This window comes from Phoenix dactylifera, chromosome 4, assembly GCF_051530095.1.
Source record: "Phoenix dactylifera cultivar Ajwa chromosome 4, Ajwa_hap1_PhDact_Kaust_v1.1, whole genome shotgun sequence".
Classification (NCBI taxonomy): domain Eukaryota; kingdom Viridiplantae; phylum Streptophyta; class Magnoliopsida; order Arecales; family Arecaceae; genus Phoenix; species Phoenix dactylifera.
Window position 1 is genome coordinate 4629831 of NC_143193.1, and position 24592 is coordinate 4654422.

The following is a 24592-nucleotide window of genomic DNA, read 5'->3' on the forward strand; positions in this document are numbered from 1 at the left end:
AGGAAGGAAGTAGTTTATCTATCAGATAGGCTATCTGGAATGATTCATCCAAATTTGTTCCATTAGCCCTAAGCTGGTGGATCAGGGTTTCAAAATCATGGATCTGGTCATTCATAGGCTTTGAGTCTACCATCCTAAAATTATTGAAGTCGGAGGCCTTGAACCTCTTTACCCCAGCATCATCAAGACCATATTTGTTATTTAAGGTGTCCCAGAGTTCTTTAGCACTCTTGGCTGTGTAATAGATATCATACAGCCTCTCAGAAAGAGCACCTAGGATTCTATGGATATAATGATAAACTATCTCATCAGGTGTCCTAGAGGATGTGCTAGTGGAGGCAGAATTTCAGTGTTGGAAGAGGTAGTTGGGTTGAACCTGCTATCAACTTCGGTAGTACTTTCACCTATGGCTGAGATTAACCCTAATGTGGTGAGCCAGAACTGCATTTGGTTCTGTCACCTCCTAAAGTTATGGCCATCAAATTTTTCAGGTTTGGCACTAAGGTGGTCACTAGTGTTTGAGGCCATAGGATCAGAGTTACAGAATAGAGACAATAACCTGATTGAAGGCCATAGGTTTATCTAGAAATTGTTAGCAATATATCATATAAATAAAAAATAAATCTATTAATTCAATTAAGGGAAAATTTTAAAGGGAATAATATACATGCATATTATTCGGCATCCAAATAATTTTATTTCAATGCAAAATAAATCTAATCTAGCACAAAATAAATCTATGCATTTAATAAATTTATATCATAAAATTTCAAATCCTACAAATCTACTAATATTAAATTAAAAATAAAAGTAGAAGAAAGTAGCCTGATTGAAGACAGGTTGAAGCGCATAGACGTTGTCCCAAAGAAGTATTTGCCCCCACGTACGGATCTTCCGGCAATCCTTCTCGAAGATACGACGACCCTACAACTTCTTCTTCGGCATGTCTCGGAAGAAGTCAAAGCGAACCCGATCGGACTTGCAGATCCAGCAAAGAGCGGAATGAAAAGAACTAAATAAACTGAATGAAAATGTAAAAACAAAATTCGGAAGTGGCTAAGAGGAAGAAGAATTTTTTTCAGAATTTTTCCTCCATTTTTTTCAAATTTTTCGTGTTAGAAAAGAGATGAAATCAAGGGATTTATATAGGAGTTTTTACAGGGGCAATATGGTAATTTTGCGGATGCGTCCGCGTCCTTTACGCGGAACGTTTGCAACTTGCGCACGCGGGCGCTGGCTCAATACCTAAAACGCCCAACGAACGTTTTATTTTTCAAACACGCACGCGGCTCGAGATTCGGCCGCGTACGCATTTAATTCTTCCTTTAGCTCCCGGCCGTTTCCAAATCCAAATGCGACAGCAGAATTAAATTCCGCGACGCTGGCACCAACGGGTGCCAGCGAGGGAGTGCTCAGGCGCACGCGGGCGTAAATCCCAGTGAGCCCCGTGCATTAATTTTTCCATCATGTATCACTATTTGTTTCCAAATTTAGCATTTTTTTATTGGATTTGGATTATTTCATTCGCATGAAAGAAAGATTGATCTTCTTTAGCGGCATCAGCTATGAGATCTTGTCCTGCATAGATCTCAAAATACTCCAAACTTGCTCATTCATCCCTCCCTGTATAGCGCTCAAAAGCAGTGGTAGATTTGTGTGAGAGAAAGTGAATCCTTCTTCTATATGAAAGATACAACCGGTACATTTATATTTTATAAATATCTCTATGCTAACTTTAAATAATTTGGAAAAGGCTAAATGATTATGATTATGGTTATCTTGTGAATTTCTCCCTTAGGTGCTTGTTCCATGTAACAAAATGTGTTTTTGTAGTGTTGGCTTTTTTTTTTTTAAGCTTTAGTGGGCAGCCCAGATGTTGTACCCAGCTGGCAGCCAAAACAACTACAGGTCAACTTACAGTTACTGGTGCTAGCGATGATTTAGGGATACTTGAACTGAACTCAAAGTGCAATTTAAGTTACTCAACTAGGCAAATGTAGTTTTAGCAAAGACTTACATTGGCAGACAAGATGTCATTCTCTATGTTTTGCTTCCATTACACCCTTGATGATATCTTCTATATATGTAATGCTCAAGGGTGTGGTTCCACCCTTAGCATGACTCTGCTTTTATGTATTGGTTAAATGTCTTTCTCAAAAATTTAGATTGACTATCTTTTTTCTATTTCCAAGGTAATGCAACTTTGTTTGAGCTTTTCTTTTTTTTTCCTGAGGACCTATTTGGATAATCCCAATAGAATTAGAATTTTTTCTAAGGACTTCTTTGGGACTTGTCCAAATAATCATATCCCTCTGTTTAGGGACCCAAAGTTTTAAGTTCTATAGTGGCCAGAAGACTATTGAGATAGTATGTTTAAGTCTAGCAATGCTATGAATAAACTTATAGAAACCAAGGCCTTCAAGCTCTCCTAAAATGGATGTCTTATTGGTGGTTTTGATGAAACTTTTTTACAAAGATTTATTTCATAAATTTTACTGCAGTAACATTGCTCATCTCCATCAAAGAAAAAAATTTCAATTCATGAAAGATTAAAAAGAAAAATAAGTAAAATTTTTAATGTTAAAAAAATGCGATAAGTAACGTACAAAGCCTATCATGTTTGGTTAGGAAAAAAGAAAGGATTTTTTTGTGAATAAAAAAATCTCCATTAAAAAGAAAAGTTACGTTTCACTCTAGGAAAGTAGAAGTAATAAATTAGGTGTCTTTTCTATTGCCAAAGTAACGCAACTTTGCTCGAATTTTGGTTATTCTTTTATATTTTGAATAATCTCTATGAAATTTGGATTTTTCGATATAAAGCATATCAAGTCTTGCTTGGCCCATATCAATCAAATGTTCATAGCTATTTAAAAAATAAAGATCTCTTTGGCTCTTCATTTTTTCTACAATTTTTCAAGCTTCACCCATATCCTCCTGCTCTCGCCCTCCACCCCCTCCTAATTAGAGTATCCTAATCTCAAGAATCCAACAATATTCATGTTCTTCTATTTAAGAACCAGAAGTTCTAAGTTCTAGAGCCATTGAGATAGCATGTTTGATTCTAGTAATGCTATTAATGAAAATGAACTTCCTAATGATGGTTGCGATGAACTTTTTTTTCTTCTAAGATTTAATTCACAAAGTTTATCATAATATTGCTTCTTATCTTGGTATGCTCATAATTTGAGAGCCAATTTTTTTTTTATTATTTATGAGAGAAACTGAATGATTTCCTCGTCTCCAATGCAAAAAAAAAAAACAGTCAAATAACAAAGGAATCTATCACTTTCAGAGTGGAAAAAATGAAAAAGAAAATCAAATTAAAAAAAGAAAAATTCCATCAAAAGAAAAAAGTTACATTTCACCTCATGAAACAAAAATATTAAAAATTTCAACATTTAAAAATACCGACAAACAACATTCTGAAATCTATCATGCTCACACTCGGGAAAAAAAATAAAAAATTCTCCATCAATGAAAACCTTGCCCTTGAGGGGGTAAAAAAAAATCCCACTTCAAGAAAGATTTAAAAAAAGAAAAAAAAATTAAAAACAAAATAAAGAGAAATATCGACATTTAAAATTACCGACAAGCAACATTCTGAAATCTATCATGCTCACACTTGGGGGAAAAAAAATTAAAAAAATTCTCCATCAATGGAAATCTTTCCCTTAAGGGAGTAAAAAAAAAAAACCCACTTCAAGAAAGATTTAAAAAAAGAAAAAAATTAAAAACAAAATAAAGAGAAATACCAACATTTAAAATTACTGACAAACAACATTCTGAAATCTATCATGCCCACACTCGGGAAAAAATTAAAGAATTCTCCATCAATGGAAACCTTTCCCTTAAGGGAGTAAAAAAAAAAGAAAAAAAACCACTTCAAGAAAGATGTAAAAAAAAAAAGAAAAAATATTAAAAACAAAATAAAGAGAAATAACGTCGCCTGAGAGATTCGAACTCTCGCGGGGAAACCCCATGTACTTAGCAGGCACACGCCTTAACCACTCGGCCAAAGCGACGGACGTACTCTTTTCCTACAAATATAGCTAAGTATGGACTATTTACATGCGGCAATCTACCACTTCCACTGATTAAATTAACACTGCACACGAACTGTGTCGATACTTAAACGGTCCGAAAGCAACAAAACTGGCTGATTATTTCAAAATCTATAGCACCTCAAGATGATGATATTTAAGCATATTTGATCATATACTGCAAGTGCAAAAGTTTAGCCAAAAGAGCCACTACAATGTGCAACTTTTTTCTCAACATAAATAGTTGGGAGAGGCAAAATTTCCTTCTGGAAGTTCATTGATTGGATCGATGGACGTTGTGGTTGAATGCTGTCATCAATTAGAAGGGAATGGTTTCATATGAGAAATTAAAACTGATTGGGACCTTGACATTGTATATACTTATTTGGTCTATTTTGAAAAGGTTGATTTTGGAAAGAAGCAAAGGAGTCAGCTGCTTGAGGGATATGGATGATGTTAATGATTTTTGAGAGAATTGAATTTAATCAATATGACATATAATTCTTGAAAATTCATGCGAAGTAATTTGAGAGAGAGAAGCTAATTTTATAACTAAAAAAGCAAATTTCTATAAGGCTTGGCAAATTTTCATGTTATTTTGAATGGGATGTCTATTTCATCTTCCTAAGTCTTTCAAATCTTGCTCCTATTACTTTGATTGAAAGAATATGCTACATTTAAGTCCATGATATTTAGATTTGGGTGGAATGATGTTATCTCAAATGGTCTACTATGAGTTTTAGAGCCAAACTATCCAAATTGTCCCGCGAGTCATTCTAAGATATGAATACTAATTCAAGTAGAAAAAGTGCATTTGCTACCTAATATTTGCCATGTCATGCACCTACCATGGCCCATCATGAAGTTAAACACATGTTGTATTGTTTATATAAATGTATGATCACAAATTCATTACCAATTAAGGCCTATTTATCTAACAATTTAGGGCCTATTTAGTATCGCTTTATTTCTTATTTTCTATTTTTGAAATCAAAACAAAAAAAAATGTTTGGTGCTATTATTTTATTTTATATTTTTTAAAAATCACTTTCATTATTTTTTGAAAAATGAAAATCCTTCTTTCAGTATCTTCAAAAATAAAAAAACATTATATTCATACTACCACTATCAATACCAACCCAAACCCAACACCACTGTCACTATCCTAACCATCATAGTTGTCACCACCACCATTATCGCTGTCACTACGATCCTCGCTGCCATATTATACCATTATTAAATTATTGTCGCCACTTTTGCTACATTGCTAGCACAGCTACTATCACTACTGTTGTTGTTACTATCACTATCATTATTAACTCCATCACTATCATTATTAACTCCATCACACTATCATTATCGTAGCTACCGCCTCCACGACATTATTGATACACTTGTCACACGCCATTGTCATCACCAGTGCCACCACCACTATCTTGCCTCTACCATATTACTGTCATCATCATCACTACCTCTACTATATCACTAACAAACTTGCCACTAACACCATCCTCATCTTTATTGCCTCTGATGCAATAACCACCATATCCATCACCATACATGTTTATATTTTTATAAATTAAAATAAAAGACACAAAATATCTATTTTTCTATTGCTAAAAATAGAAAAAATAGAAGTGATGCCAAACAATACCTTAGTCAAATATCCCTTATTACATTTATTTCATGGTCGAAACTTTTTTTTACAAAAACAAAAAAGAGTAAGTTTCTCCATTATAGATTTGGGCTAGTTCTTGTGCAACTATATGAGAGGGGTGCTGGCCAACTATTTCTTAGGGTTCTAAAAACAATCCATCACTGACTTAAGTATTGAACCAAAATATTGATCCTTGACTCCCATATTAGTTAATTTATTTCTGACCTACTCTTTTCAATCATCTAGGAATTCTTCTTTTATAAACCATCTTTAACATGATGTGACAATATCAATGCATCCAATCTTATAACTAACCCTACCGTGCTTACCAAACATACCTAGACAAGCTACTATTTTATTTTTGCAAGCTAGTTTATTTTGATCATGCAACTTGATTTATTCTAGCAACTTATTGCGTCCAACATACTTATCAAGAGTCTCTTTTTAGATTGGTTCAACTTAAGTGAGTTTGAAGAGGGGTAACATAAAATATGAGATTTCTAAATAAATCAAAGATATATGGACCTCAATAATGCCAACAAATCGGACAAGAATTCCTCTTCAACACTAAGAGATTGTGATCTTACTTCATCAAATTATGAAAGTTATCTTCAACCAAACTAGAAAGATGATAACATTAATTAGCCCTAGAAGGAAAATGATTAATTTTATATTATTGTAAAGGTATTTCTTTCATTTATTATAAAATGACTGCATTGTTCCTCCTTCCTTGGCAGAGAAACTATTGTGCTCCTTGAGTTTTCTTATAAATAATATGCATAATAGTTTTAGGCGAAGAACATTATAGTTAATAGCAACCTTTTCAAATTATGACAGTGACTTACTGTTGACATGTATCTACAACTCTTCTCTACAAATCTTTGATTATAAACAAAAAAAGACTGAATTTAATAAGAAAGAACAAGATCTAATATTTACAAAATCATACATAAAGTACTTCACCTCCCATATCATTATTGTTGTCTCCAAAATGTCCACACATTTTTTTTTATAGATTAAAAAACTACAAGGTACCAGTCAATAATCAAACTTAGATGCAAACCTCCCACCTGAGTAAAATTTTCAAACAACCAAATGTTAAGGTATATATATTCTCAAAGAGATATGAAGTATGACAAAATTAAAAATGTTTTTTGTTCATCTGGAATGCATGCAAACGGTTTTACCTGATTGGAATTTTGCTCAGATGGTAGAGCGCTCGCTTAGCATGCGAGAAGTACAGGGATCGATCCCCCTTATCTGCAACATGTATCGTTTCGAATTTTCATTTATGTACCTATTTTTATTTTTTTCCCCTTTTCTTTTCTTTTCTTTTTTTTTTTTGCTAAAAAAAAAAAGAGGGGGTGAAGAGAACCTCACCCCGCATAGCAACCCTCACTCGGCTCCCTTTCCGCTGAAAAATATTTGATACGAGCAGATAAATTTTACTCATACCCTCTTCACCCACGGCAGAGTCCCATCAACGTAGCAGCCTCTTCCACGTGTGAGTACGTCACACCAGCATCATCTAAATACTGGCAAATCAGATAGCAACTCAAGCAGGCAAACCAGACGGAGGGTATCCGGTCCCGCATTTAATTGACGCCGGCACATTTTGAATCTGAGCCGGTGGAATCTTAGCCCGCATTGTATCCTTTTCTTAATAATTACCCCATTGAGGGGTTCCCGCAGCGCTACCGACGTCACGTATTCCCGCGGCGTACAAACGTGTTATCCTGGACCGCCACCTCCCATCCTTCTGTGCCTCTCAAAATTTAAGGAGAGGAAGAGAGTCCAAGTCCACATCTAAGCTGCCAAGAGTGAGAGTCCTCGGATCCCTAATCCTCGATCCCCGAATCTTCGAAGAACCCATCTCTGATTGCGATGAGGAGGTACTCTTGATCTCCATTTCCTTCAACAATCGTTCTCCGCTCCCTTTTTTTGTGAATTCAAGCACTTCCAACTGACTTTGTTCCATTTTTTGAATTTTTTTTATATTTAGGGGTGGAGAGTTTTGGGGGCGGAGAGGGGGGTCGAGGCAGCTGAAGCACCTCGGCGGGGGGATGAAGGGGTTCGCGGGACGGCTGTCGATCGCCGTGCTCGCTCTAGTAATCTGTTGTCTGTCTCTGTTCTCGATGATAGGGGTGACCCGTCCTTCGAATCAGGTGGAGGTTAGATTTCTTCGATTCCTGATTGTTCCAAGTTTTTAAATGTTGTGGTTTTTGAATTGGACATTGTGGATGTGATTGGTGAAAAGATTGGACTAGGATTGTGATGGAGTCTGGGGTTTTGATTTCATTACTTTATCTGTTTCTTGCTTGCTGGTAAGACAATGGAACATTTGCATGCTTCCACATATATGTAATTGTACCATTTGTTTTCGCTTGGATAAGAAAAAGGAATGATCACTAAGGAATGATTATTTACTTCCATTGAGATCCCATTTGGTACCAAGAAATTGGAAATCCAGGGAGCAAGTGTACTGGTATTGTGATTCTGGTGGACGAGGCTCAATTCTGTACCAAAGGTAGATATGTCATGGGAGTTGGGCAATTCTCACCTTTAAAATGACCCCGTTCACTAACGTGTATTTCATAAACCAGGCCTTGCAGATCATGTACCATAACTGGCAAAGCAACCGATGGAGTTCATAAGTTTGTGGAAAGTGGGGAAAAGCTTCATTTGATCGAGTCTTTTAAAATATGGTTCATGCAGCCACATATGCCTTCGCATATGCACATGCAGCTTGGTGACTACACCTACTTGGGGATAGGCTGCACACTGAGCTGTCAAATTCATGCATAGGACAAAGTGGATAACGAATGCGGCGTATAGACATATGGACTCTGATGACAATGCAGGATTGATCACTTTTGGAAGAAGCATGACTTTCAAGTGTCTTTTGTGGAGATTAGTAGCTTAAATACTAAATTTGTTTATTAGCCACGTACTTTAGACTTATTTATATGTCACACATCCTTCTTGCTTCTTTCATTCATCATTTGATAATTCATAATTTTGTCCGTTACAATATCTGAAATTTGAGCATGGTTCATGGGCAAATACTATTATCTTCTTATGCCAACATATCATGTTGTGCCAAAATAGGCATTTAAATAAAAGTGGAAGTGTATACATATATTTTTTCTTATTTATGAGATTTTACCCTTTTATTCCTGATTTTTGACTTATTTTTATTCAACTCTATCGAGTCATCCACCTTTATGGAATCTTTTTATCTCTAAATATTTTCAGAATATCATCCACACAAGCACGTATCTCATATGCACTATGCAATACCTCAACCACCTGCATACTGCTGCCACTTTTTAAACCCTTGATTTTGATTGGATCTGAGTGAAATGATAAAAAATCATTCTTTTCTTTTTTTTTCTTCCATTGGAAAGGGGGTTATTTAATTGACTGTCTACGCCATTGATAATTTGATACTAATTATCCATAAGTAGTAAATGAATTTGGATGTGTTTGATATGAATATTTTTAGCATCTCCGAGAATCTAGTGATTACCCCTCACATTATTTCCTTGTACCTTAGTCCAGGGAATTTCTTGCTACTTTGCTTAGCTATTCTGTGGTGGGATCCAGAATAAGCTTAGTATATCTAAAATATATCAGAAATTGATACACCTGCAAGCTTTTAATTGGACCAAGTAGTGATCTCAACTATGAGACATGGCTTGTAATATCTTCTATTTTGTTGTTTGATTGCAAATTGGTAATTATTTATGCAACAAACTTATTCAATATTAAACTGTCATCTTGTATATATTAAATTGCTGTTTGGGCTTCATGCTTTACAGATTAAATTATTTTTGAACCTAGAAGCTTTAAATGGATCTATATGTTTTGGTATCTTTGATGTATATTATAAGTTAAGATAGTATTACCTTGGCCTGATGCTTTACTGATCTCTGTTTTATGTATACTATCATTACTATAACTTGTAATTATTATACATAATGTCCTTGCTATGGCAACATACTTGTACAGTTCTCTTGAAATTTTTAAGCTGTATCATTGTTCATGTTCTAATGTCTATCTTTCATTGACATCCTTGAAGTATGTTGATGTAAATAAGCTCTGGAGAACTGCTGATTCTGGTGGTTGGAGACCGTCATCTGCTCCACGATCATATTGGCCTCGTATGTAATTTTGTGCCATCTTCCTAAATAATGCTTGTAACTAGATATGTGATTATATGTAGTTCTGTCCTGAAGTCTTTTGATCTTTTGATGATGAATCTCAAGTTTCTTTGATGGTGTAAATGCTCTAGCTCCTCCAAATGTGAGTAATGGCTACCTACGAGTGCGTTGCAATGGTGGCTTGAATCAACAACGAAGTGCGGTATGAAGATTACTTTAGTTGTGACATTTTCTTATTTTTAAGCTATGCTTGGATTGTGATGCTGATAAGCCTTGATACAGATTACAATGGGTAAATGTTGAAATATACATGTCTTATCCTGCATATCAGAAATAATTTTAAAAAATTATTTTATTGGCAGTCTTTATAACTGATACCAGTTTGGTTGTCTCTTTATTGTTGCTAATTGATGAAGAGGTATCATATTTGGTCGTTTAAAAGGTGGCAAGGAGAAGAAAAAAAGGTTCTATCATTTCTAACTACAAGAAAATATTCAGACTGCCAATCAATCATATAGTGGAGCACAATTATTGGAGATAATTGCAAAATTTGGGGGGTGGTGGTGGTTATAGCTTGAAAGTAGTTTCTTTAGATAAAACCTAGAAAAAGTTGAAAATGATAAATTGATATAGTCATTCTTCTTCAATGTTCATATGACCACCTCATTGCTATAACTAGTTCTTCGTCTTTGCCATGGTTTCAAAAACCAATGTTGTACCTTGTTGGTGTGAAATTGGTATCGTTGTAGGTGTTGGAATTCTGAAACAGCTGTACTAGTACGTACCAGCCATACTTGTCCATACCATTATGTACTGGTGATGCAGTACCATCTGTACTAGTCAGTACCAATCGCTTTTTATTTTTTTTAAATATTAATTTTGGTGCGTACTGTTGGTACCTGTACGTACTGATACTGTCCCATTCTGAAGAATAAATGGTATGTTCGATGCTAGTATTTAAAATCTTGGTCTTTTAGGATCTTTCATGTACTTTGAAGGACCCATTTCGCACAGCTAGACAGGCTTGATCATAGGTAATGGAAGGCAATTTTAACTCTGTCAATGCTTGGACCCATGCTGGGTGGGGAAGGGGAGGTGTCACTGAGAGAAACAGGGAGCACAGTGGCTTGTAGGGTTCCATGATCTCAAGTTTCCATCCTTTTTTCCAGTTTTATTTTTCAATTTAAATTAGTATGTAATAAATATATAATGTAATATTAACTTTACTCATAATATATAATTTTATGGTTATATAATATACATCGAGCTAGACCAGGCTACAAAATGAAGAGCTTGAGCCTAGCCTGGTTTCAAATTGGACCTACAAATTGAGGCACTACCTATCAGGCTGAAAACCTTAGCTCAGTCTCAACAAAAATCAAGCCTGACGGGCTGGTTTTGCACGAGTCTAGATATTCATTTGCAGTGAATAATTAATTAAAAACAATAGTAATTAACAATTGTGTAGAATATGTTGGTGAAACTCATGGAAAGTTTGATACTTTGTTTGAGTTGCATGATGCAACCTCATGTTTCCAAATGCTATGACAATTTGTGAAGTTTGCCAAGCTGCAATGTGACTTAAGATTCTGGTGCCTGTGCCTTAGAGATGTCATAATCAATATGCAGTCTAATGGAAATCTTGCTTCAAAACTAGTTAGTTTTTTAGAACCATTTAGTATATATGATGGGTTATTTCTTCTATGAAAGTAATCCATGTTTTCATTAAGGAATATAATACGATTAGAGAGTTGGATAATGGAATTGCCCAAGTTATCAGATTATAAAAAGATAGTTTATGCTTTTCAATTTTTTATAGGAAAGCACACATAAGCCTTGACAATTGCATATTGTAGTTGGTAAGCACAGATAGTGAATTTTGAGATAATAGAGGATGCTCTTTTAATTTTCATTTGACAATTTATATACTTGTTTCACAGTGGCTTAAGTCAAGATGACCCTTATCCTTCCATGCCATTTTTGTCTAAGTGGAGACTGGAGATATGCTTTCATCCTTTTGGGCTAGGCCCTTGTTATTTCCAAAAAACGTGGCTATAATGGCACCTCTATCTTTCCCATGCAAGATGTCCTTTGGTATAACCTTAAAAGAGAAGAAGTGCTAGAAGATGTCAATCTCACAGTATATGATAAAGAAATAAAGAATTAATGACATCAGTCTACTGAAAACTTATTAGGTGGCTTGAATGAGTAGTCAGTATATGATAAAGAATTAATGACATGACTCTACCGAAAACTTATTAGGTGGCCTGTAAGAATGATTTAGTAATATGTAACTTAAATGTAAGATTTGTTCACTTTAATTGTTTCTTCCTTTCTTTCTCATGCATGATGCATTTCATGTTTAGTTAACTTTCTAGGCCTAATGATTTTCATATGTAAGATCATTAATTTAAATTCCCCCGATCTAGGGCTATGCATAGGTTGGAGTCAGGTCAGATCCAAGCTGTACCTACATCCGAACTCGATAAGACACAATCAAGTTTGCATTTGGGGATCGGATCCATTGAACTGAGTAATGTCCAAACTCGAATCTGAACCCAATTAATAGTCAGATTTGAGTTCAGATTCAAGTTTTTTTGGGCTCAATTAAGCATATGATAGTATCATACATTTCTTCACGCTCTTTTTTTAATGAATCTGTGGCAGATTGTGATGGGAAAGGAGCATGATATGGGAAGGGAGTGATTGGTTTTGAAAAAAAAAAGATCCAATCACTTTTTGGAACATGTTTAAGTTTCTATATGTGTTTGATTTGATTGAAACAGAATGAAAATCTTAGTGTCAGCTGGGATTTGGAAACTCAAATGGTAGTGAGCAAGAGTAAGGAGAGCGCATGTGAGAAAAAAGTGCAAATCTAAACATGCAGAAAAGGAATAAATGCAATTTATATAGTCAATCCTCTTTATATTCCTTTATCAATACATTACATATACAGTATGTGTTTATATGTTCTGGTTATTGGTCCTTGGGATTTGAATATAGCTATATCTGAGTCTAACCTGATTAAAAAAAAATGATCCTATATATGGAATTTGATTTCAAGGTGTTAAGGTTATCAGAAAATTAAATTGAATCTCTTCCCAACTATTATAAACTAACCGGGTCAAGCTAACAGGTTTTCAGGTGCCACTTACACCCCTACGTAGATCTGACCTTAGATGTCATATCTAGCCCTTTTTGAGATTTAATTGACAGGATCTATTCTGATCAGCTTCACAAAAACATTGGACATGAGATTCAAAAAGAAAAAAAGACTAACCCCTACTATGAACTTAGCAACCATATAAATCAATAACCAGCTTATTACTTTGTATCATCGAGATCTCAAGAAATAGTCACCGTATGGGTGGATCAGCCATATGGTTGTAGCAACTGAAATTTTTTCCATAAAAAGAAATTTGATTATGTGTTGTGAGGCAAAAATAAAGGAGTGTGGATAATAAGTTAGATCAGATCCAAGTATAGCCAACAACCTCCTAGATGCACACCTTTCAAAAGTAATAGTGGTTAGGAAGATATATGTACCCAAAATAATAAATAAATATGTCTTACTGAAGAGGAAATGAACTACAAAATCATAAAGCCAAAGCACAAGTGTAGCAATCAAAATCAAAACCACAGCAATCTATTTCAGCACCTTAATACTACCTGTACTGGTACTATTCTATCTCTCTCCACTACATTATAAAGCACAATCCATAATACTTAAATATCTGGGTTCATTTATTTTTTTCCATTTATTTCTTTTTAAAAACCATGGTTTCAGGTGCTGCCATGCCAATGCTGGCTGTTTGCTGACATGATACATGTACTGTTCTGGTGCATGGCATGGACTGGCATGCAATGGCATGGTGCCCTGTTTACCGCTACGGCCAGATATATACTATGTTAATTTTTTTTCTTTTTTTGGTTTAATCTAATTAAATTTCTAAGTGTTTGTTGTTATCCCAAAAAAGCAATATATAATACCATATTGTCAATAATCATAACATGTACATGTGGTGATCACAATGCAGCATATTATTTCAACTAACACACATACAAAACTATTGCAGTAATGCGCTACTCTAAAGAAAGATCTAATATGCTTAAAAGGTCACATATTCACAAAATGTTATAGACAAGTAATATACTACAACTAGTTTGTGTCATATTTTAAACCATTTAAATTTAAAAGAAAGTTAAAATTGGTCATTTATAAAGAAATTTCAAAGAGGAAAGCAAATGTTGTTACCCTGACGGAGTAGCTTAAATTTTTATGATGATTCGAGCTAGATTTGTCATTGATGACCTTGTTAGGCTCCATGATGGTGTTCACTGGTATAGCAGCTCTCCCATCTTTCAAAACCCAACATAACATAGTAGAAAGCCCCCTAAAGGTTTATTCTGTTGGTTTCTGTTGATAATAGAAATCCTTCATATCAGTTTCTGTTGGTTTCTTCTGTGTATTTCGAACAGGCATGGCCTTGCACAAGCCTATATGACATGATATAAACTCATACAATCAGTATAACAGTTAACACCACTTTATGTTTCTCATCTTTTGCTGGCATAGTACCTGGTGAACGGCAAGCACCGCCATGCACCATTACTTTAATCCATGCAGCTAGACCTTCAGATCCCTTCATCTCAAAAAGAAGCACAGACCAATTGACAATAAGAGAATACCTGAAAGAAGTCATAGAATGGCTAGTTTCGACTTGTTTTAGAACAACCCATTAAGAATATGGAAACAAACCACATTACTTGCTCCCCCAAAGTAACAACCCACCTCACTTGTTCTCATAATCTCTTCAAGAAAATAAAAACTAGTATGTACTGTTTTCAGCAACTCTTTGATTTTCTTATTTAACTAGTTTTTGAGAAAACACTTCTGAGACAATATTTGTAAGGTTAGATATGCATTGGCTATCTCCACCACAACATTGACATGAAGCCCTTGAATTCTTTCACTTACGATCTTAACCTAGAAGTAGAGCCGATTATGGGCTGGGCCTCGAGCCTAAACTATATTTATTTTTAATTGGACTTCGGGCCGGGCCTATGTAAAATTTCACATTTTGTATGCCCAAGCCCGGCTTATGATCAGCTTTACCCAGAAGATGCATAGAACATGGTATCATCTTTGCAGAGTACGAGATAGCTATAACTGTATGGAAACTCCATATGTTGTTCAAACTTATTCTGGAAATCATGTAGTGGGACTCCTATAAAAAGGTTAATAAACATGTTTGGGACATTGTCATTTATTTGGGAAATATGAATAATATGAAACTCACAAAAAAAAAAGAAAGAACTCATGCAAGTTGTTGCCAAGTTGAAATTTGGTTGTAAAATATTTTAGTTGTTTCAAGAATCCTTTTTTTGAATTGGTGTGATACATTATTTCCTTAATGTTTTTTGATGTTATTTCGATACACATTAATTGCATCAGTGCCAGGTTCTTTTTTTATTCCGAAGGGCGTGTTATGAAATACTGATTTCTCTACATGAAAACTTTTAGATATGTAATGCAGTTGTTGCCGCAAGAATCATGAATGCAACCCTTGTGCTACCAGAGTTGGATGCAAATTCTTTCTGGCACGATGAGAGGTATCTGCTTCTGTGTATCTGCAGCATGCTCTTTTTATATACCAGAAAACCATTTTCTTAATTTGGATTGTGTGTCTAGACATTATCAAATTTACTAAAGAAAATGGCTCTTAGCACCAATTGCTGGCCTAAGCTTGAGCAACAGCCCTGCCTGAAATCCAGGAGAGACCAGGGGACTTGGCAGGGCAGGCTAAGTGACCAGGCTGCTGCTTTAATGACCTTGCTTTTACCCAGATTGAACCTCTGGAGTAGCTTTAATTTTATGAGCTAATAACTGATTAGAATCCCCTAGTAACTTAATGATATTTTATGATATCTATATCTGTGTCCATCTCTTGCAACCACGAAGTCAATGCGAATTTTGCCTTGTTACAAATTGTTTACTATTGTATATACTACATCTTCTTCTACTCCTTTTAATATAGAAAGTATGGGTATAAAATTATTTGGGAAGAAGCACGTGGGAGGAAAAATCATTAGGGAGGGAGGAATAGAAGAGGGGACGCAAATAAGAATCAGGTCTTACTATCTCTCTCTGTCCTATTAATGCCATCCTCCAACTGCAAGTCATTGTCCACTATTGCTGCTCACCAAGGGATGAAAAGGGATCAATCTTAAAAAAAATAACAAAATAATAAAATTCAAATCTTTGGGTAAACCGAATGGAAGAAGAGATCCAGAATGGCAATCCTTGCTTGGTGAAGGCTAGGATTTGGTCAATCTGAGTTAGGCATCTGATTCAGATACATATTTTGTTGAATCATGTCTAGTTAGTTTTCAGACCTTGACGGCAAGAATTAATAAGTTGATGCTGAAACTCTTCCTGCCTTAAGTATTTTCAGATTATGATTATCCTGGGTTATTAGCATAGCAATAAAAAAAATAATCAAACTGTTTGTTTGAATTTTCTCTGACCACAGCTGTATATATCAACTGGAAATTCCTTTTTAATCTGGATTTATATGTCAAGTTAGAATTTAGTAATTCCATTCAATTCCGTGCCATCATTGGGCAATAAGCTCCTTTATTTTGTGGTTCTATAATTGTACATAAACTGCTTGTGTTAGTCATGTTTTTGCAGTGATGCACACGAAGATTTATCTGCATTTTAAATCAAATCTATTGTCAGTGGATTTGCAATTTCATTTGTTCAGTTGGTCTGAGATCTCATGTCTGTGTTAGACAACTCTGCTATGACTGGCATTGCCGTAAGACAAAGTTGTTTATTTCATGGTCAAACTGTTGCTAGTTGCTACCATATAAATTGCAGAAGCCTCTGCATTTGCTTTGTTATTTTAATGTTAAAAGATGTTTCTCTTCTTAATTGTATAAAAAATTGCATTTTTTATGGTACTAATTTGGACATTCATACCTACACCCAGTGGTTTTCCAGGTATCTATGATGTTGAGCATTTCATCAAGGTTTTGAGGTATGACATCCGTATAGTGGAAAAGCTTCCTGAAATCTCTTCAAATGGAAAGGCCAAGAAGATGAAATCTTATCAGGTAGAATGCTAAAGCTTAGTATGATATTATTCTGAATTATTCTGAAATAATACATATATATGAAGCTAAGAAAAATTGTTATATCCCATGTTCTATTTCAGATTCGTCCACCAAGGGATGCTCCTCTGAGCTGGTATACGACAACTGCTTTGGAAAAGATGAGGAAGCAAGGTGTTATTTACCTCACCCCCTTTTCACATCGTTTGGCAGAGGAGATTGATGACCCAGAACTTCAGAGGTTGAGGTGTCGAGTGAATTATCATGCACTTCGATTCAAGCCACACATAATGAAGACAAGCAGTGAGATAGTTAATAAGCTTCGTGCAAATGGCCATTTCATGTCAATACACCTTCGGTTTGAGATGGATATGCTTGCCTTTGCTGGGTATTATATATATTTTATCTGCACTTTATGTATATCGTACATACATATGTACATATTCATATGCACATATAGTGCTGATATAACAATTGTGTCACTGCTGATATTAGAACCAATTAATAGTAACGCATTGTGGGGTCTCTTATTCTTGTATTAGAAAGCAACAGGAAAAAGTTTCTTTGCTAATCTGAGTTTCTTTATATTTTTTTTTTTTGGTGGTTTAACTTTTGATGATACAAAGTCATACCACAATCTAAAGCCAAGCTTATAATATCATCATTTTTATGATAGATCAGCAGTGCATGGTTATTTTGGTTAGTAGAATGCATTTGGTTCAATTAAAGCTCTGTTGACATGATTAGGTCTTGGACTTGTCATCTTAACACCTTTTTGACCTTAGTTTGCTGTATGTTTATTTTTTGCCTCTCATATTGTGTCTGTGCATTCTTGTGCGCTTGCACATTTGTGGGCATGGGTGGGTGTGAGCATTGTGTGCTTTTGTGCATGTGCATATGGAATGGTTTAATGTCCCAGGGAACATACAGCCTAGTTCTGTAGGTGGAAATGTCCATATTTGTCATAGAAGATTAAATATGTTAAGCGTTTTTTGTGTCATTTCATGTAAGCGTACTATTGTATGATACCATCAAGTTAGCTTTAGATTTTAGTATAGTCAGCCCCTAACTCTCCCTCTCCGACCTTCCTTTCTTGTCTCCTTCTCTGACTCCCTCCTTTTACCATCCGTTCACAATCTCTCCTATTGTTCATTGTCCACCAAAGCTCTTCTTCTTCCTCTCATGACACTAGCTCTCTTTATTTCTTCCTTCTCGTGACTCTCTTCTTACTCCCATTGTCCATTGACACCACTTCTTTCTTCTTTCAGTAAAGAGAGCTATTGCACCATCTACCCTCACACGGCAACCTTAAACAATGCTCAATGAGAAGGGACATCATCAAGATGATGAGATTTCGCTATGGGCATTGCTGCTGCTACTAGCAATGATGTAGATTGTTCCACCGGACTACAAAGTAAGATTTTGTCTCCCTTCTTGTAGCATCCTTAGGGAAGGCTTATTAATTTTGACATTTTCCCTAAAGCGGTGGGGCATATTTGGAAATGGAGGGGTGGAGCCGTGGTACTGGGCAAGTCACCAAGTGCCTCACTATGATCGCATCCTTGTGTGAAGGTGGATGAAATGTACACAAATGGTGGAGATTGTTTCAATGGTCTGCAAAGTAGGATTTGGCCTCCTTGGTTATAGTCTCATTAGGGAAGGCCGAGTTAATCAACACAGTCCTCAAAGTGATGGGGCATATTTGGAAATGGAAGGGGGGAAGGGCGGGTGCGCACAGGGAGGGGGGGGCTGGCATTGGTCAAGGGTGTTGCTATGATCACATCCTTGTGGGAAGGTGGACGAGCTCTACATATTCACTGGTTGCAATCGGGTCCATGGCCAAGTCAAACAAGGTCACTAAAATGTTCGTACCCCATATATAGAATTACATTTACAAAGCAATTGATTGAGAACTTGGGACTTTCAAGAACCCATTGGGTGGTCCAATGGAGTAGCATTTGCCTGTGGATATTGACTTGATCTAGATTACTACCACTGAAGGAGTGGCAAAGGCTTTAAGATAATGATGGTTGACATTGGCCTCATTTTGGATATGCATATGATGGAGTCACTTTTCAGGCACCATCCTTGAGAACGTTAATGGTCTCAGTATAGTTGCAACTTCAAGGTAGATGATGGAACTCTGGCTAGGGTTGCTTCTGAGTGTCATTTTTAATTCGAGGGGAAGAGGTTATTGTTAGTTGGAAGGAAGAAGGGAGAATGTAAGGAAGATTTGGATACTAGCAGCTGGAAAGAGGCAAAAGTGACAGATCAGAGGAAGGAGAGTGAAGAATGAAGAAGATAGTTCAGGCTGGAGCATGAGTTATGGTCAAATTTGCCCTTTCTATTATTAAAATCTCATAAGAAATTGGAAAATCTAATGAGACAAACATAAATGACCAAAATGAACCCATAAATTGAGATTAAGAAGGGTAAAAATATGTTACTAACTTACTATACCTCTGGAAACAAGGAAGCCATCCTCATTATGCATCAAGTGGATGTAAAAATGGGTATTATCTTTGCATGCCGGTGCAAGCCATGTGTTCGCACAGTTCTCATGCCATTCAGCCCCTTGTCAGTGATGGGCACAGTACATGATATTTTAATCCATGGAATTCAATACATACTATTAAATGCATAAAGTATTCTCACTGATGGAAACTGTGATGCTGCTTTTATTAGGCTAATCAGATAGTATTGCATTCCCTTTGTTTTATGCCTTCATCATTTTGAAATTCATTATCGTCTTCGTCTCTAAGTTCATATTCCAACTCAACATGCAAGCAGTTTTCTATATTCTATTAAACAATTTTGAATATCATCAAATTGTAGTCCAGCTGACTTAATCTGTTTCAGATTTGAATGTCAAATTTTTCAGGTGTTTGGATATATTTGCGCCTGAAGAACAGAAAATTTTGAAAGAATACCGAGAAAAAAACTTTGCAGAGAAGGTACTCATCTATAGGGACAGGATGCTTATTGGGAAGTGCCCATTAACTCCAGAACAGGTAAATTTTTTCCATCTTTTCATCCTGCAGTTGCCTAGCAAGTAGGTTAGACTTGCCAGTATTCCCAATCAGATTTCTAGAACATCGCTCAAATATCTAGGATAAGGCTCGTCGGTTATTGTTATGTATTATAACACAAGCAGCATGGTCTCCCTCAGTACATACAGTCCTGTCTTTTATCTCATGATTGTTTCAGGTGATCTGTCTTGTACTATATGCAAGCTTTGCAATGTATTCATGAAATTTCCAATTTTTTCATCTTGAGTCCTTCCTAGTGGAGATAGCCTCAGCATTAGCCATAGGTTCCCTTATCTCTGCATATCCTGTGTACGTATATCTAGCTATGCTGCCAAAATTCTTTAGATAGCTTGCAAGTTCATTGTTGCAAGTTCATTGTTGCAAGTTGCATGCATGGTCTGCTGTACCAGTCGGTACGGGCCGGTACATACCAGCCCGGACAGAACCAGTACAGTACAACTACATTTTTCGGTTCCGACCATTCGCAACCCGTACCGGTCGGTACCGGCGTACCGACCGGCCCATACCGGCTCCAAATTTTTTTGGCTTTTGGCCCGAACTAGCTAAACCGGTTTGGTACCGGTACCGTACCGGTACCGGCACCTACCGGTACGTCGGTACAGTCGTTACAGCGGACCTTGCCTGCATGGATCTTCTTTAGTACAAAAGCATATTTTTTAAAGGTTTTGGGTGATAAAATTCCATGTAGATGTCCATAAAATGTCATTTCACAGCAGCTGAATGTAGCACAATTGTTTACATCTTCATTGCTTTGTAGTAATTTTATGATTTTACACACCTTTTAGGCTTTCAACCTGAAAATGCCTGAAAGGAAAAGATATAAGTTCGAATATTGCATACACTACCATATGCTTGATATGTGCTTCTCTGGCTTCTCTTAATTTGTCTCTATTTTTCTGTTTTTTTCATATTTTCTTTTTTTTTAAAGATTACAAAACTCAAATTGAAATTAGTAATGCTGAAAACAAAACTTAGCAGGCCTGACTGAGGCAGAAACAGCAAATGAGTTTTTGAACCTTGGAAAAGGTTGCTTTGTCTTATTGCTGTGGTGATTTCACATGTGGCCCTTCATAATGCTGAAAGGCTTTAATAATTTAATACCAAATTGATGCGACGAGAAATCAATATTATCTAATCCTCTACAGAATCAAGGTTTTTTTTATAAATACCACATACAATAACAAGCTTTACCTCGAGCTTATCGAATCCATTCATGGATCATGCTTCATCATTGTTTCCTATTCAAGTCTCTTTAAATTCTGTCACTACTAAAATCATCTTTCTTCTCCCATTATTCTATTTTGACCCTTTATTTTGAATCTGAATTCCTCTCTTCTCATGTAACTCATATGAAAGGGAACCTAGAGTCATTTTTAACTTCTGATTTAAACAGCTTTATCAATCTATTCCCAGGTTCAAGAATACCCTGCTGACTGTGTACTTATATAGAGAACCAAATAGCACTTAATAAAGGTGCGCAAATGATGGAGCACATGACAATTTTTAACTCCTGAGTTCTCCATTAACTTAAAAGAAGCATGCACACCCTTGAAAGAATGGCTTGGAAATGCTATCAATTGAAAATGCAAGGCAATTTGTTGTTTTAGGAGTCTTGATCCTAAGGATGAAGTTTTCTCCACATATGTTGAGCTTCAAGATCCACAACATGGATTTTAAGAAAACCATGCATACTTTCTTTGACATTATGTCATTACATGACATCAGAAGCTATACATGAATGCTTCAAATGTATTATTGCACCAAGAGTTCTGTGAGGCTGTAGTGCTATTGCATTTTTTCAAGCAAATACTGATGTTTCTTGTAAAGTAGAAAATTAATATCTGGGCCAGTATAGCTGATTAAATTCTGATGTATGGCTTTCCTTAAAAGTAGAACGAAGTGTTCTCCTTTGTATATCACCTCCTTATGAGAATGAGTTGATCCTAAGTTACATATATTCCATCTTGAACTACCTCCTTACGAGACATGGTGGACATATGAAGCTTTTCTTGAATCAAGGGGGACAAATAGGATAACTTGGTTCGTGTCACCGTGCAGGTGGGCCTTATCTTGCAATCCATGGGATTTGACAACAACACACGCATCTATCTTGCTGCTGGTGAACTTTTTGGTGGAGATCGCTTCATGAAACCATTCGGGACAATGTTCCCTCACCTTGAAAACCACAGCACCGTGGGACCTGAAAAGCTTGAAGAGAATGCACGAGGGCTGGCTGGTGCTGCTGTGGATTACATGGTCTGCCTCCTCTCAGATATTTTCTTGCCAACATATGATGGTCCAAGTAACTTTGCAAATAATCTCATGGGCCATCGGCTGTACTATGGCTTCCGCACCATCATCCAGCCTGACCGAAAAGCCCTAGCTCCAATATTCATGGATATAGAGGAAGGGCGCACAGCTGGCTCCAAAGAGCGGATCAGGCAAGTTATGTTCCGGACCAAATTTGGTGGGCCCCATCAGCGGGTCCCACCCGAGTCTTTCTATACAAATTCATGGCCTGAATGTTTCTGCCAAATGTCTCCAAAAAAATCTGCTGACAAATGCCCCCCTGATAATGTCTTGGAAGTCCTTGATAGCCAGCTGTGAAGTGATGAAACTGATGTTTTGGAACGTGCAGAAACATCCAACAGGATGTATGCCACAGGCTTGACAGAAGAGCTTGACATTCGAGGCTTCAGGTTATTTCATTTGATCTGCAAAGGTAATTTTGTTGTTTTTTGGCTCAAACAGAGAGAGATGATCGATTCTCAGGTTGCAGCTGGGGACTGTTTTACCTGACAATAACAAAAAGTTGGAATTAGGCTTTGGAGTTATCGAAGAGCAGTTGTAAAGCTCATATTATAGCAATCTGCAACATAGACTGAACCTTGTACCCACACTTTTTCCCCTACCATTTGATTAGAGGAATTTGTGTGCCTCCCATAATGTTTCTGGAAAGTAATGCAGTTTTGGCACATTGTCGATGGGGATTGTGTTTCTAAACTTTAAAATTGAATTATACGTAGATGCTTACACTATCCTTGATAATCCTCCACTGAGAAACTACAAATGGATTGATATTAGTGCTTCTTTGTATTTGAAGCTTGGGGCACATGGTTTTTTTAATTTTGTTGTTTGAATGTAATGGTTGGTTTTACAGACTGGTTTTTAATTACCACTACTGGAGCCTTGTATGATTTGGGTTGTCACAGATGTATGTTAGTACAGTATGCCCCAAACTGAAACAAATTAGATTTGATTGGTCAAACTTGACTTGGTTGAACCAGCAAACAACCAAGGCGAAGCTGGATATACTAACCTAATATAACCAGGCTTAACAGAGCCGATATTGATGTTGCACTTCAGAGGTTCTCAAGTAGTATACATGTATCATCCTGAGTTCTGTTTCCATTTGCATTCACGTCAAGTGGTATGTATTAGTTACAAAGACTATCTCTTACAGAACCTTTGATAGAATAATATAAAACACCAGCTAGGCTTTGGAAGCATCTAAAAGTATTCTGCAGTGCTTTGGCATTTCAACTCATGTTTCATTTCTAGAGGTTAGGCAGCAGGCTAGGACACCATGAAATGGATCTGAGCGGAGTGAAACCCTCCATGTAAGATTTATCTGGATTGGCCCTCCTTGACTAAATGCTTTCCAACTAATAATGAATTTTAGGTCTGAAAGTTTGATTCCATCATGGACTACTTGAATCACCAGGAAAAATCCTCGAGGAACACAAAGAAGATCGAAATTTCTGGTGCCTCAATGCTGTCCATGTATCTTATTCAACACTCAGTTGATAGGTCATAACAGTAAAAAAAGTCATAATGGTAGTTTAGCACTAAATGTTTAGGCATGTGAAAACGGCTATAAATATTCAGTATGGTAAACAATCCAGAACTGTAGGTGACCTGTAGCTGACTAGCTGGTTACAATCTATCTCCAACTGTCTAAATCAGCATTATGAAGCATTCTAGAGTCATTTTGAGAAGTTTTGGAAGACATAACTCTTTCACCCTCTTATTGAACACTGCCTCCATTTTGTAGGAACTGACAATAAGCAGCGATCGATCACTTGGATGTATGATTGGGAGGTCCAAGAACCTTACCCCATAGGATGACACTACAGATGGAATCCACCGTAGCACTAAATTAGGGCATCAAGGTTTAAGCATAGAACCTGCCCGACAATTGTCCATTGCCCATTGGTCATATTCCAATCCTTGCTTATCAAAATGGAATAAAAAATGCTAGCAAATAGGCAAAGGAGTTTGAAATCTCTTGTGGTCAACCACCTCAACCTAAGCTTTTTGGATATAACTTCGAGAGGGAGACTCTTACCTATTAGTTCGCCAATGAGGAAGTTGGTCCATTTTTTGCTAGCTCTACTAATCTCTTCATCAGTAAAGACAATAGATTCGATGAGCTTGTTTCGTTCTCTGTAACCATTAAGTTTTCCATATGTAACGTCTCCTACCTTGTAGAACTTTTGCTCATGTTCTCCCTCGATTTTCCTCTTGCTTCTCTCCTCTATGGGCTCGTTTGGTTCGCAGGAAAAC

General features: G+C 36.4%; 1 protein-coding gene, 1 long non-coding RNA gene and 1 other non-coding gene across 4 annotated transcripts; 2 read left to right on the forward strand and 1 right to left on the reverse strand.

Moving 5' to 3' along the window:
• Positions 1 to 3940: 3940 nt before the first annotated feature.
• On the reverse strand, positions 3941 to 4022 carry TRNAS-GCU (transfer RNA serine (anticodon GCU)). The gene has a single exon. It is a non-coding gene; the product is annotated as a tRNA-Ser (tRNA).
• A 3344-nt stretch (positions 4023 to 7366) lies between these two features.
• LOC103710825 (O-fucosyltransferase 1) lies at positions 7367 to 23235 on the forward strand. Of its 2 annotated transcripts, none has more exons than XM_017843732.5 (9): positions 7367 to 7589; positions 7700 to 7868; positions 9779 to 9860; positions 9992 to 10062; positions 15385 to 15473; positions 16856 to 16979; positions 17081 to 17364; positions 19858 to 19987; positions 22085 to 23235. In XM_017843732.5, exons 1-9 carry the CDS (start codon positions 7582 to 7584, stop codon positions 22631 to 22633), a joined length of 1506 nt encoding a protein of 501 aa, XP_017699221.1. In that variant the 5' UTR covers positions 7367 to 7581; the 3' UTR covers positions 22634 to 23235. The 2 variants fall into 2 exon arrangements, with proteins under 2 accessions (XP_017699221.1, XP_088575782.1); XM_088719656.2 differs by having other exon boundaries at positions 7388 to 7589; positions 7700 to 7862.
• LOC148703657 (uncharacterized) lies at positions 7956 to 8440 on the forward strand. Its single transcript, XR_015977005.1, has 3 exons — positions 7956 to 8021; positions 8135 to 8224; positions 8301 to 8440. It is a non-coding gene; the product is annotated as an uncharacterized LOC148703657 (long non-coding RNA).
• Positions 23236 to 24592: the final 1357 nt, after the last annotated feature.